Source organism: Dendrobates tinctorius, unplaced genomic scaffold (assembly GCF_039654945.1).
Source record: "Dendrobates tinctorius isolate UK_male_01 unplaced genomic scaffold, ASM3965494v1 ptg000102l, whole genome shotgun sequence".
NCBI classification, from domain to species: Eukaryota; Metazoa; Chordata; class Amphibia; order Anura; family Dendrobatidae; genus Dendrobates; species Dendrobates tinctorius.
In genome coordinates this window covers 6,161,299-6,177,068 of record NW_027361770.1, presented here as the reverse complement: position 1 = coordinate 6,177,068, position 15,770 = coordinate 6,161,299, and the positions used below count along the sequence as shown (strand labels likewise).

The following is a 15,770-nucleotide window of genomic DNA, read 5'->3' as shown; positions in this document are numbered from 1 at the left end:
CCCAGGATGTCCTGCAGGTCCTATGGCATGCTGGGAGTTATAGTCACCACAGGAGTGGCAGAGTGCTTTTTATGTGTTGTAATTACTAGCCTTTTAATTAATTCTAGTGCGTCTTATGGTTCGAAAAATATGGTAATTGTCTTGATCTAAATATGCCATTTTGCTGGTGACAGGACTTCCTCCTTTTTTGTATATAGTACCTAAAATTACTCACCTTCGCCTTCTCTAGCAACACCTCTTCACTGCTACTCCCGACCTTTGCAGATGGAATGCAGTGGTCATGGGCAACACGGAGCCACTGAGCCAAGTGATGGGCTGCAGTGGTAATGCGCGTGGAGAGGTGATGCTATGGAAGGTGAAAATGCCAAGTTTATTATTTATAATGTGGCCATTAAACAGTGTATAAGTGGGAAAATAATGAAAATTATATGTATTAAAACAAAACATGGGATTTTTTGTACAAATGACTGGTCACATAGTTTCAGCTGCTTTTTTTGTGTTTCGGGAAAAAACACAGCATTTACAGTAGTAGCAAAATAAATATAAATTCCTAAAATATCATTCACATGGTGCTTTTTTTACTTTTATTTTTTTTAAACCGAAGCATGTCAATACTTTTTTTTTTGCTGCACTTTTTAATTGAATTAAAAAAATGCATAAACAACGCACCAAAAAGTGTGCTATTTACACAGCATTTTTCCTTCCTACATTCTTTATTATGTGGAAAAAACAGCTGCAGCAAATCACTGTGTGAACATACTCGTATATTGGAATACACTGTACTCAAAGAGTCTGTCTTCTAAGAGAAAAGAAAAAAAAATGACAACCCTGTATTATTTACAGAGAGAGAGGCAGGGCAGGAAAAAGATAACATTTTTTACAATAGGCTCACAACATATAAATGTAGGCTCAATAAATACAATTTACAAAGCATTTTAACTATTTTCAGACTCCGGTGACTGTAGAAATTCATAGGGGTCTGGAATGTCTTGCTGCTCTCCAATGCTGAGATGAGAAGGGCTGCCTAAAGTTGAAAGAAAACAATATATTAAAATATATTTAAAATAAATCCATTTTTTCTACAGATAACACCATGATGCATCAAAGATACAGTTGAAACCAGAAGTTTACATCCGCTACATAAAAAGACACCTGCATGTTTTTCCTCAATATCTGACATGAAATCAGAATAAACAATTCACATTTTAGGGCAATTAGGATTACCATAATTATTAATATTTGCCAAATGTCAGAATAATGAGAGAGAATGTTTAAAGGCATGTTTATTACTTACTGCAAAGTCAAAAGTTTACATACACTAAGGTTACTATGCCTTTACACAATTCTGGACTACCCATGTGATGATGTCATGTGTTTGGAAGCTTCTGAAAGGTTTTTTTAACACCATCTGTGTTAATTAGAGACACAGCTGTGGATGTATTTTAATGCACACCTGAAACACTGCTTCTTTGTGTATCATCATGTAACATTAGGGGAAAGTCTAAAGAAATCAGCTAAGCTATCAAAAAGTTAACTGTGGACTTGCACAAGTCTGGCTCATCCTTGGGTACAATTTCAAGATACCTGAAGGTGCCTCGTACGCAAGTACAAACAAGATGGGAATGTTTAGCCATCAGGAAAGAGATGGGTTCTGCGTCCCAGAGATAAACGTGCTTTGGTCCGACATATGCATATCAACCCAATGACAAAAGCAATAAACCTTGTGACGATAATGGCGGAAGCTGGTAAGATTGTGTCAATATCCACAGTGAAACGAGTACTGTATCAACATGGGCGGAAAAGCCACTCTGCCAGGAAGAAGCCATTACTCCAACAGAAACATAAAAAAGCCAGGTTTGCAAATACACACAGGTACACAGGAACAAAGACTTTAATTTTTAGAGACATGTCCTGTGGTCTGATGAAAATAAAATTGATCTTTTTGGGTATAATGGGTGAAAAAGGGAGAAGCTTGAAAGCCTAAGAACACCATCCCAACTGTGGAACATGGGGGTGGCAGCATTATGTTGTGGCATTGTTTTGCTGCACGAGGGACTGGTGCACTTCACAAAATAGATGGCATCATGGGAAAAGAAGATTATGTCTTAATACTGAAGCAACATCTCAAGACATCAGCCAGGAAATTAAAGCTTGGGCAGAAATGTGTCTTCCAAATGGACAAAGCATACTGCTAAAATGGTAACAAAGTGGCTTAAGGATAACAAAGTCAATGTTTTGGAGTGGCCATCACAAAGCCTTGATGTCAATCCATTTGAAAATTTATGGGCAAAGCTGAAAAGGCAGGAGAGAGTAAGGTGACCTACAAACCTGGATCAGTTACACCAGGTTTGTCAGGAGTAATGGACCCAAATTCAGACCAACTATTGGGAGAAGCTTGTGGAAGGATATCCCAAACGTTTGAGCTAAGTCATTCAGTTTAAGGGCAATGGTACCAAATACTAATGAAATGTATGTAATCTTTTGACTTTGCAGTAAGTAATAAACATGCCTTAAAACACTTGCTGTCTCTCATTATTCTGGCATTTGGCAAATATTAATAATTATGGTTATCACAATTGACCTAAAACGGGAAAGGTTTATACCGATTTCATGTTAGATATTGAGAAAAACATGCACATGTGTCTTTTTATATAGTGGATGTAAACTTCAGTTTTCTACTGTACAAGGCATTAAGCCCCCCACATAACTTCTCTCTGCATACTGGGTAGTAGGTGAAATGTGACCTGCAATAACAATCGAAATGTAAGAAAAGCATAAGGTAAGCTAGAGAGGCTGCTTCCAGGGCAAAAGGGAACCCACCACGCCACAAATATGCTTTTCACCAGCAAATCTTTATATCCCAGAGGGATTGTTTGATATACTATTCTGCCCCCTTGTGTATACTTGTATTTATTGCAGGCACGTGAATTGCTACCAGGCGTCGTCTCCTCTGGTTGTACTGGGAAACACTATATATTGTGCATTTTAATCAGGAGAAATTGATACTGAAATCCATGTTGATTCAAGGTTTACATGAACGATCAGAGGTTCAATATGAGACACAGCACGATTCTCAGCTTTGTGATGCGGCTGGTATAAGGTTCATTACCTAAAGGGCTATTTACAGACACTGTAAATTAAATAAGCTCTCATCACTACAGAACTGTCAAGTATGGATGCTATATGTGGTTTAGGCACACTATGGGGCTCAGAAGGGAGAGGGCATTTGGATTTGGGAGCACAGATCTTGCAGGATTTTTTTCGGGGAAGGGGGGGGGGGGAAGGGAGTCACGGCACTTTTTCCAGAGCCTTTGTACTACCAGTAACGAGGAAGCCCCCTATATTTCCGTTAACAAATGACAGACCCGGGTAAGGACTTGTTTTTTTGTGGCTTGAGATGAATGCTATTGGCAGCATTTTTGGGTACAGAACATTTTGGATGAGTTCACATTTATCCTTTGCTGAGCACTTACATCGGGGTTTCCATCTACAGCTCCAAAATACGAGATTCAGAAGAAACCCCAGGCAGATCCATTCACTAACGAGGTAGCATTGTTACTCTGTACTCTGGTGTTCGTCTTTTCAAAGGTGCACAAAACTTTGGCTGACTGCGCTTTTGTGCATGCCTAAAAAGACGAGTAAAAAGACTGACATCTTTGGATCATAGGAGGAACATATAAATAGGCCAGACAGTAGTTCAAAATGCTTCCATCTGCCTCATTATAGTGAATTTTTTACCAGGATTTCTGTCTGAATCACGGTTTTCAGACATTTTCAAGTAAACCCCGATGTAAGCACTCGATGTGTACAGCGCAAGATAAATATGAGCCGAGGCCTAATGAAAAAAAATCAGCAGCATGTGAAGAATTGGTTTTATTTATTCTTTATGGCATTCACCATGCGGTATAATTGATAAAGCGTCTTTAATCTTCAGGTCTGGGTGATTACAGCGATACCAGATTTATATATTTTTATGTTTGACTACTATCACACTAAAAACGTGAGGGCTTATTTCTTGAAGGAGGTGACAAGCAAATTGAACAAAAAACAGCAACTCAGGAATTTTTTTCTGTTTTGTTTTAACGTCGTTCGTTGTGTGGAAAGTGGTAAGAACACTATTCTTCAGGTCAGTACAAATACAGCGATACTATATTATATATATACTGTATATACACACACATATATATATATATATATATATATATATATACACACACACACACATACACATATATATATATATATATACACATACACACACATAATTTTTTGTTGCTTTTACACAATAAAAACAATAGAAAAATGCCCTTATTCTGACAGCAATAGCTTTTTATTCTTTTGCTGATGATGCTGTATGGGTGGGCTTGTTTTTTGAGGAATAAGATGTCTTTTTCAGGTATGCCATTTCTACTTACATATGACTTTTTGATCGTGTTTTTTAGCCAATTTTTGGTTGATTGTATGATGAATAAACAAAGCTTTGTAATGCAGCAAAAATATGTTTTGAGGGATAAACAGCCCCAGGGGCAGGGACTGCCAGAGCTCAGCTATCACTTAAGAAAAGATGCCAGCAGCTGCTCCTGCATGATCGCCATCACATACCAGTACGTCAATTTGGGTGAAGTGCCCGTAAGATACTATGTACTGGTCCGTCATATGTCGGGAAGGGGTTAAACAGAGCAACTTTATTTTTGACTCCTCTAAGAATGATAAAATGATGGCAAACCATTGCCTATGCTTTGAGATCTAGAAAATCTTTTTGCATTTCAGTCAGCAGAAGCAGATATTCACATTCAGAGTAAGAAATAAGAAGGCAGAAAGCTAACCAAGATGATGATGATGATCTCTTTCAGAGTTGTTGGATAAAGAACTTATATTGGAAGACGGTCTAGATCCAACTCTGTCATTGTGTACATCATGAAAATCGTGCAAGAGTTTCGCTGCGTCATCCAAGTTAAGATGACCATCATCGTGGTCGAGCTCTTTCTTCGTTTTTCCTAATGGTTTACATGGAAAAGGAAAAAAGTTCTTTTAATATTACGCATGGAACAAGCCTCAGGTCATGGATATTTCAACATGAATATACTTAAATGGCTGATAAAAAAAAAAGTTAATTAAAATGTTACACATGCATATGAGAAACGAATACATACCTAATGAATTTAGCATTGACATTTCTAGCGATACATCGGAATAGGACTTCATGGACATAAAATCAAGGACAGAATTGCTGCCATCACCCACAGATTCACCAATCTAAAGTAGCAAAAAATACATTTTAAAGTATGTAGTAAAATAATTACAGCAGTAATTAAGGGGTAGGTTTTTTCCAATTTAAACTTAATCACTGCATACAGTGCAATTACCCTTTTGATGCCAGAAGTTTCTTAACATTTTGCACCAATGCTAATTTTTACCCTTTACTTTTGACGTGTACAGATGAAGCCCAAGTTACCAAATGAGACATTTAAGTTATACTTGTATACTTTCTGAGAGACACCTGGCACATTCTCAAAACGCCACTCAGCACTTTACACAGTTGTGGTCAAAAGATTGAAGGCCGACACATTTTGGTTTCCACGAAGTTTCCTGCTTCAGTTTTTGTTGTGGCAATTTGCATTAACCCTAGATTGTTATGAAGAGTGATCAGATGAACTGCCAAATATTAAGTATCTCTGTGCCACCTTATCACAAAACTAGAGATAGACAAACTCAAACAGTATAATTTTGTGTCCGTACCGAAGACCTACTGTTCAAGACACTGAATGCGGACTTCACCAGGAAGTCTGTGTAAGACTGGCTTCACATTTTCTGGGTTAGTCCGCTGCGTTGGATGTGCATACATCCGCATACGTCCTGCGTTTGTATGCGTTCGGGTGTGTTTGCATATGGTTGCGTCTTTTTGCGGTATGCGGTGGGGCGCGCCTAACGCATCTTGTTGCATTTTTTGTGGCGTCAAATATCCGCTGTCATAGCATTACTGGCTATGGAAACGCAAGCGTACGCAAGGATTTACATAAGACACGCCCATTGGGTATTCATTAGCCTCTCCTGTGCTGTTAATAAGTAATTTAAAAATAAAAAAAGAAAAACGACGTGGGTTCCCCTGTATTTTTGCTAACCTGTTCAGCAAAAATACAGGTGAACCCACATTGTGTTTTTTTTTTAAATTACTTATTAACAGCGCAGAAGTGGCTAATAAATACTCCCATCCACCGCTCCTCTAACTGTAAATAGCAGCAGCAGGTGTCGGATGATGGGATCAGTAGTCCCACCAGCTGACACCAGTGACCTGAGGTAAGCTTTCTACCTTCGATCACAGCTGAGCGCTCCCGCTGTCTTGACAGCGTGGGAACTGCGGCTCTCTGACCGGCGGGGAGGATTTCCCCGTCGATCAGAAGCGGTGTTTGCCGCCCTGTCATGCACATGACAGCATAGCAAACACTGGATGTTTGGGCCCCCCATTCAAGTGAATGAGGTTCGGGTACTGTTCTGTACCAGGACCCGAACTTTAACTGTTCGGCCAAACCGGCCGGACCCAACCATCTCTTCACAAAACCCCCATTCCCACTGGACTTCAGTCCTGCAACAAAATGCCAGTCATTACACTGGCATTTTTACAATTACAAGAATTACAAGTCATTCTTGTGCCAGTCATTACACTGGCTACCTATTCGCTACAGGGTCCAGTATAAACTCATCTCTCTCACCCACAAAGCTCTCCACTGTTCTGCACCGCCTTATATCTCCTCTCTCATCTCTGTCTATCGCCCTACACGTGCCCTCCGTTCTACAAATGACCTAAGACTAACATCCCCCGTAATCTGAACCTCGCACCTCCATCTCCAAGACTTCTCTCGTGCTGCTCCAGCTCTCTGGAATGCACTTCCCCAGACGATCAGACTGATACCTAGCCCTGACCTATTCAAGCGCGCTTTGAAAACCCATCTCTTCAAACAAGCCTATCACATCAACTACTCAGCAAGCTAACTTTGCCCTGTTCCCTCCTTCCAAATATTATTCTGAATCTGCACCCTACTATTCATCTGTCTCCACACCCTTCATGCACATGATAACTGCACTTGATACTTGTCTATTGCACTTAAACACACGGGCTGATGACCGGATCATGCAGCTTTATATGAAAATCCCTATTATAATTGCCAGACCTGAATTAACAAGCATTTCTCACCTACTGTGTCCCCCCATTTCCTTGTAGATTGTAAGCTTGCGAGCAGGGACCTCATTCCTAATGTCATTGTTTGAATTGTCTTAACTTGTATTGAATTTATTGTCTGTACATGTCCCCGCTTAATTGTAAAGTGCTGCGGAATATGTTGGCGCTATATAAATAAAAATTATTATTATTAAAAATTATTATTATTAAAATGCCATACTTCTCTGTTATGGTCATAGAATTCTAAGAACAGACTGGTTTCTTTAAAAGGGGGTCAGTGCTTAAAATCATTGTCTTCTGTTAAGCATGGTTATCTCCAATGAAACACATGCAGTCATCATTACTTTACATCACAAGGGCTTTACAGGCAAGGATTTTGCCCTTAAATCAAACATTTATCAGATCATCAAGAACTTTCAAGAAAGGGGCAATTGCTGTGGGCACCCAAGAAAGTTCCACATGTGCCAGAAGAATTGGGATTTTTGCATGAGCTCTAGGGCACTCTTATTATTCATCTCTATACTATCAGTCATTGTTTTCATACCTGTGTTACCAGGGACTGACAGGGCAGCAAGGGATATTCCTCGCTGAGCGCCAAAAAAAAAAAAAAAAAAAAAAAAAAAAATCGGGATCCTTAGGGTGCCAACATCCACGGACAGGAAGGTATCAGTTGAGTTTATTGTAGGGCCTTGCAGCATCTCAATTTAGGTCTTTATTGTGGCATTTGCCAATATTTCACTGGGAAAGGTTTTTTTTTATAACTATATGAAATAAAAGGTTGTTTTTATAGGGATTATATGTTCACTTTTGGCATTGCTAATTCCTACAATATTGGATTCTTTTTACTAGGGATCCCAAAGATCAGAAAGTGATGGCACAACATAGCAATATGACTTCACCTCACAAGGAGAATACTTCTGTTAACTAATATATAAGTATTTAGAACTGCACCTGTTTTAGTTGATAAAGAATTTTGGAATGATCTCCTTCTGTTATCTGATCCAGCATGTCATTTACCATTTTCTTTGCATAGCCCCCACAGTCTTTAACAAACTCTTGAAGGCTAAAATAAAAGTGAATAAAATATAAATATATTACAGGACAGGATGTGCAGAACATTTCTATGAAAAGCATGTCATGACCAGTGGTAAATTACACAAATGGATTTAAAACAAGCTAAACAGACTATCAAAAGGCTACAAAACCTGATACATTTTAACATCAAATTTAAATAAAGAAAATTAGTTTAATCATTACATGGTAGATTTCAAAGTTTCCTTAAAACAAACTATTCCATTTTTCTGCCAGGGAAATGAATAAAAAGCAGCTTATCTGAAGCCCCTACTGTTCTTTTTTTGCCCTCTCAGAATACCACCTAATGTGCTGAAAGCAGGTGAGACAGTTTCAGGTGCACCGAAATCGGTTGGCCTGCGCAATAGCAGAAATTACTTAGGCCCCTTTCTCACTGTGTCCTTCCCCACAAATCAGTGGTCCCATGAAGGCTTATGTCTAGAGATGGGCGGACTCCTGGACGTTGGTGGGCAGGGCGCAGGAGCACCGCCTCTGTCTTATTATCTTCATCACCCCTCAGGCCCCAAGCTTTCTACCACGGCCACCGCACACCCCAGCCTGACCCCCTGGCAACCCCCCAGGCCCAAAAGCTACCTACTACGGCCACTGCAGCCTCTGTCAGGCCTTATCCTTATATTTCAGCACCTGGGGACACCCAAAGGGGATCCACACTTATTACAAGTGCCACATCTTTGATACTACAGTTACCAAGTACCCCATGACTAAGATCCGGGAGGATCGAAACGTTGGGTATGGGTATCTAGGCTGTATATACTATTTTTTTCTGTTTTGGCACTTTTTTCTGTGGACTGGATGTTTTTGAATAAAAATCACTAATTTTGCATAATATCCAAGAAAAGTGTGCGGTGAAGTATATCTATGAACTGATATATGAAAAAACAGCACACGGATGGCATTCAAGAGCCAATTGATTTTTTTTTCATGGACCCATTGACTTCCATTGGTGCGATTGATCGGAGAACAGCATCAAGATCAGACCTGTGATTTTAAGTGATCTGTGAAAATACTATTAGATAAATCCTCTTACCTAAGAGCACATTGGATCCCGGTGTCATCACCATAAGCAGCATACATTAGATCCATTTCATCAGGCTTGAGATCAGTGAAGAGAGTATTATTTTGTAAGGACAAGGCTGTACCGGTGCTGTTAAGAAACGTAACTGCAAAACACAAATACACATGAGCCCACACTGCTGCTGGGTATGTCCGATTAACTTACATGAGCCCACACTTCAGCTGGGTAAGTCCGTTTAACCTACACAAGCCCACACTGCTGCTGGGTATGTCCGATTCACCTACACGAGCCCACACTGCTGCTGGATATGTCTGATAAACCTACACGAGCCCACACTGCTGCTGGATATGTCCGATAAACCTACATGAGCCCACACTGCTGCTGGGTATGTCCGATTAACCTACATGAGCCCACACTGCTGCTGGGTATGTCCGATTAACCTACATGAGCCCACACTGCTGCTGGGTATGTCAGATTAACCTACATGACCACACACTGCTGCTGGGTATGTCCGATTAACCTAGTGTACATGAGCCCACACTGCTGCTGGGTATGTCCGATTCACCTACACGAGCCCACACTGCTGCTGGATATGTCTGATAAACCTACACGAGCCCACACTGCTGCTGGATATGTCCGATAAACCTACATGAGCCCACACTGCTGCTGGGTATGTCCGATTAACCTACATGAGCCCACACTGCTGCTGGGTATGTCAGATTAACCTACATGAGCCCACACTGCTGCTGGGTATGTCCGATTAACCTACATGACCACACACTGCTGCTGGGTATGTCCGATTAACCTAGTGTACATGAGCCCACACTGCTGCTGGGTATGTCCGATTAACCTACATGAGCTCACACTGCTGCTGGGTATGTCCGATTAGCCTATATGAGGCCACACTGCTGCTGGGTATGCCTGATTAACCTACAAGACCACACGCTGCTGCTGGGTATGTCCGATTAACCTACACGAGCCCACACAGCTGCTGGGTATGTCCGATTAACCTACATGAGCCCACACTGCTGCTGGGTATGTCCGATTAAAGTACAGAACGAGTGAGTGTATTGTCACCAGTGTGTTCTAGTTATACAGGTCTTCTGGGCTCTTGGGTAAATGGCAGATTCTTTTTGCGTGCATCATTTACCCAAGGCAGGGTTCATCCAAGCGTATGCAAAATTAGCTGTTTTTTTTGTCAAAAAAATTGACATTTTTGCATATGCATTTTGTTTCATATATGTGTATTTTGTTAGCGCACTGCATCAGGAAGTCCGTTTCTTATGTCCATGTGCAATCCGGATGTCTGATTTGTACATGAACAATTTAAATAAAGGTCAAATATAGTTTGCTCTCTTAATAATTATAATTGGATCCTCTAAAAATGCATGACATATGGATGGTAACCTGAATGTAATCAGATTTTTGTGCAGCCATTGACTTATAGTTGAATATAATTTTAAATAAAGTCATTTTTAACAACCATTGAGCTTCCAGTCATTGTACATTGTTACAAAAATTTCCTCAATCATTTATCGGCTAAATATAATAGTATTTTAACATAACTGAATATTATGGGAAAAAGAAGGGAAAAGGGAAGGGGTGATGGCAACAGATTACTATACCCGTACTTCACCATTAACAGCTCTATTATATCTCTATGACCACAATGTTTAGTCTGAATGATAGCGAACTATCCCATTTCCTGAGGTATGATATTGCATTATTGGTGAAGAAATTATCTTCTATGATAAACAATCGTCATTCACCAATGCCACGATCTCAGTTAATGATACACATTTGTTTTTTTTTCCAACATCATGCTATTTTAAGTTTAGTAGCGATGAAGATGTGCGCAATCACTGTCCGGAACTCAAACGGTAATAAATCCAGGTCAATGGCCAGAAGCGCCTGCTCTTTCCCAATTTTCATTGGGATGCCACTAGTTTGAGACACTAGATGGGAGATTGCGTCCCCGTGCTGCTTCACTTTATGGGACTCCCACCAGACATGTAACATGTCTGCGGTGGCGTCTCCGCACCTCCAGCACACATCTGGGGAGCTGCGGTAGATCTTAGACAATCTGTATGGTGTGAAGTACCACGTGTACAGTAGCTTTCTGGCGTTCTCCAGATGATTGATGCACTTAGAGTGTGTCCCTATCATTGAGAAGGACGTCCGGAATTGCCCCGGGGTAATGCCGCAATGTAGATCAGTCTCACATTTGTGGAGATACGAGTCCAAAGAGGGGAAGGTCTCCTCCAGCATATGGTTGTAGCTTATGGACAGCGCTCTTATCTGCCACGCTGGAGCGAGGAGCATTTCATATAATTTGGAGGGTTGTGAGAATATTATCTTTTTTCACCTTTTAGAAAATGTCTTTTTTGTAGATATTTATAATGATCTTTATGTGGAAGGAGATATTTCTCCCTGATCGTAGAGAAGGATAACAATATTGCTTTCTCATACATATCCCCAACCAATGGGACTCCCAGGGATTTCTAGTTACAAATCTGGAGGTCTGGAATATACATCTCCAAAGTCTCTATGGGGGCCTTAGAGAGCACCAAATTGATAATATGCAGTTTACTGATTAGAATGCTCTACACTCCCGGTGCCGCTTCCACCGTCGGTGGCAGACACAATTTTTTATTGTCGCCGGGGTTAGGCCCGATAATGATATATGAGTAAAAAAAAACAATGCAACATTTGGGGATTTTATGAGAGGTTTTTCAGTTTCTATCCAACATCTGTTATCATTCCAGATCAACCTCAGTTGTTCAAATATGTTCGCCCTATAATAACTCACCACTGAGGGACAACCCAGGCCTCCCTCTTTTATTGGGATATATAGTATATCTGCTTAAACTCTATGCTGTCTTTCCGGCCATATGTACTTTAATATGATTGTTTGTTACTCTGAGTATTTTCATGGGGACTGTGATAGGGAAGGTTGCAGAATATGGACAATATCTGGGGGATTATGAACATTTTTACAGACACTATTCTTCCTAACCAGGACATGTCGTGTTGTTTCATGCGCAGCATGTCGCCTTTCATCTTTTGTCTCAGAGCCTCATAATTTAATGAGAGTATTTTATCTACGTTGGGCGCCAAGCGGATTCCAAGATATGTTCTATTTTCATTATCCCACTTAAAAGGGTACCTAGCTTTTAGGTTTACAGGATGCGGGACGGAGGGCTTAAGATTCAGAATTTGGCATTTAGGAACATTCAATTTATAATATGATACTTAAGTAAAAGAGTATCACTTCCATTACTCTATTGAGCAACTCTTCGGGATAGATATGGGTTAAAATAATGTCGTCCGTGAATAGCCCGATTTTGTGCTCTACATTACCAATTTTAATACCAGTTATTCCCGGGTGTGATTTAATTTTTTTCAGCTAAGGGTTCAATTATTAGCACAAGTATTAGGGGAGAGTGTGGGCACCCCTGCTTCGTGCCATTAGTAATATTAACCCCTTTGTGACAATGGACGTACTATTCCGTCCATGTGCCCTGGGCCTTAATGACCATGGACAGAATAGTACTTCATACGTGATCAGCCACTCTCACGGGGGGGAGCGCGGCTGATCGCGGCGGGTGTCAGCTGATTTTCACAGCTGACACTCGGCACTAAGTGCCAGGAGCGCTACCGGCACTTTAACCCCCCGGCACACTGAGATCAAACATGATCGCAGCATTCTGGGAGCAGGCAGAGGGGCCGTCAGCTCTGACAGCCCCTCTCCCTTTGGATTGGAGGAGACCCCGCGGCATGCCACGGGGTCCCGATCACTCCCATGGTAATCCGATGTCGTCAAGACGACATCTGGGTTACCAGAGCTCAGAGACTTCCTGTCATGAGCAGTGCAGATCTGCATGCCATATAAGCGATCAGCATGCACAAAAAGAGTGTTCCATAGTGAGACACAGTGTAAAACATAGAATGAAATAAAAAAAATTAAATAATTGTAAAAATAGTAAATAATAAAAAAAAAAAAAATCAATATTTGTTCTATCATTAAATCAATATTTGAATAAAAAAATCTAAACAATAAAAGTGCACATATTTAGTATCGCCGCGTCCGTAACGATCCGACCTATAAAACTGTCCCACTAGTTAACCCCCTTTACTGAACACCATTAAAAAAAAAAACAAAAACAAAAAAAAAAAACACAAGGCAAAAACAACAATGCTTTATCATCATACCGACGAACAAAAAGTGGAATAACACGCGATCAAAAAGGCAGATATAAACAAACATGGCACCTCTGAAAACGTCATCTTGTCCCGCAAAAATCAAGCTGCCGTATAGCTCAATCACTGGAAAAATAAGAAAGTTATAGCTCTCAGAATAAAGCGAGGCAAAAATAATTATTTTTTCTATGAAAGTTTTTATTGTATAAAAGCGCCAAAACATAAAAAAAATGATATAAATGATGTATCGCTGTCATCGTACTGACCCGAAGAATAAAACTGCCTTATCAGTTTTACCACACGTGGAACGGTATGAATGCCTCCCAAAAGAAATTCATGAATTGCTGCTTTTTTGTTCATTCTGCCTCCCAAAAATCGTAATGAAAAGCGATCAAAAAATGTCATGTACCCGAAAATGGTACCAAAAATACCCATCAACTCATCCCGCAAAAAAACAAGACCTCACATGACTCTGTGGGCCAAAAGATGGAAAAAATATAGCTCTCAAAATGTGGTGATGCAAAAACTATTTTTTGCAATAAAAGCTTATTTTAGTGTGTGACAGCTGTCAAACATAAAAACCCGCTATAACACCTATTTCACACGTCCAGATATTTCGGATACCGGAGATGTCATGTCCGTGTGTGTAATACTTGCGGCACACGTGTGGGATGAAGCGCTACAGCAAGCGCTGTTCCCCGGCGGCAGGTTCTGAACACGGCTCTCATCATTCTCCCCTACTCTGCCGGCGATCGACACGAGCACGGGAGAATGATGAGAGTTACATTTAACCCCTTAACTACAGCCGATACGCCTTTTAACGGCGGCAGTTAAGTGTACTTAAACCACAGCAACACTTTTTAATGGCGCTGAGGTTTAAGGTAAAAGCGCCCCCAGCGTTGGAATTACTACGGGGTCTCGGCTGCCAGGGGTAGCTGAGACCTCAGAGAACATGATTCGGATCGGTTTTTACCGACCCCGGTGTTGCGATCGCCGTTTTTAACGGTATAACGGTAACCGCAAAAAAAAAAAAAAGTTTGATTTTCCATTTCATTTCTCTCTCCTCTGATGTGCCAGGACCCTGCCGGAGGCCATTTTGATAGTGCGGGCATTCCACCGCTGTTGTCTGGTGCTGTGAAATGAAAGGTTTGCTGGAGCACAGAGCTAGCGCCTCCTGCGTCCACTCAGCTCCTCATCAGGACATGCCCCCATGCAAGAACTTTCATGTGAGCTAACACATTGACTTTCATTAGCCCTTGTGCTGTTCATATACTAACAATTGTGCATATGGACATTTAATTTGCTCCATTGTTTCAAATCTCAGAAGGGACCCAACATTTAAAGACCCCAGAGTACAGTCCGGCCTCTGTACACCAAAATCTAAGTATCAGAAAACTTCAAATGTGGATTACAGAAGCAAAACTAAGCGTATTTCTCCACCAAAAGTATCAATGCAATGTAATGTGTGTTACAGTGCCATTACAGCCATGACTTTACAAAAACCTGCCGACAGCTCTTTAAAGGAACCAAACACTCTAAAATCATTGGTTATTCAACCTGTCATAGGGGATTACAAATGGGCATATTGCCTGTAAAAAGGACACTTCTTTGGGTACGTGTTCTGCAGAGTTGATACCAGTTTCAGGCACTTTGAAGATTAAGGCTACGTTCACACGTAGCGGAACTCTCGCGGAAATTACCGCGAGAATTCCGAATTCCATTCCGCGGGAAAATCGCATTTTAAATTCCCGCAATTTTCCCGCGGAAAAACTAGCATTTTGCAAGCGTTATTAGCTTGCAGAATTGCTAGCTTTTTCCAAGCGATCTGTAGCATCACTTGGAGAACTGACTGACAGATTGGTCACACTTGTCAAACAGTGTTTGACGAGTGTGACCAACTTTTTACTATTGAGGCTGCCTATGCGGCATCAACAGTAAAAGATAGGATGTAAAAAAAATAATGATAAAAAAAAAAAAATATTGTTATTCTTACCTTCCGGCGTCCCGTGCAGCCTTCCCGCCACTCTCCACCCTCCCGGTCCCAGTAATCCTTTGCGAGAATTACCGCGATGGCGTCCGTTCTCGCGGGATCGCGACGTCACGCGGTCATTCACGATGATGTCGGGCGAATGACCGCGAGACTTCGCGATCCCGCAAGAACGGACGTCATCGCTCGCAAAGGATTACTGGGACCAGGAGCGTGGAGAGAGGTGGGAAGGCTGCACGGGAAATCGGAAGGGGAGAATAAGAATATTTTTTATTTTAAATTCTATTTTTTACAGGGAT

At 40.9% G+C, this 15,770-nt stretch overlaps 1 protein-coding gene across 8 annotated transcripts in view; it reads right to left on the bottom strand.

The window, feature by feature from the left end:
- Window positions 1-556: 556 nt before the first annotated feature.
- BRD9 (bromodomain containing 9) overlaps window positions 557-15,770 on the bottom strand; it is a 124,308-nt gene continuing 109,094 nt past the window's right edge. For all 8 annotated transcript variants that reach the window (XM_073587692.1, XM_073587693.1, XM_073587694.1 and 5 more), the window contains 5 exons: window positions 9,297-9,429; window positions 8,129-8,240; window positions 5,154-5,256; window positions 4,827-4,997; window positions 557-1,024 (listed from right to left, as the gene is read on the bottom strand). In XM_073587692.1, the coding sequence (XP_073443793.1) occupies window positions 936-1,024; window positions 4,827-4,997; window positions 5,154-5,256; window positions 8,129-8,240; window positions 9,297-9,429 (608 nt within the window). In that variant the 3' untranslated portion in view covers window positions 557-935. The remainder of the gene's footprint in view (window positions 1,025-4,826; window positions 4,998-5,153; window positions 5,257-8,128; window positions 8,241-9,296; window positions 9,430-15,770) is intronic.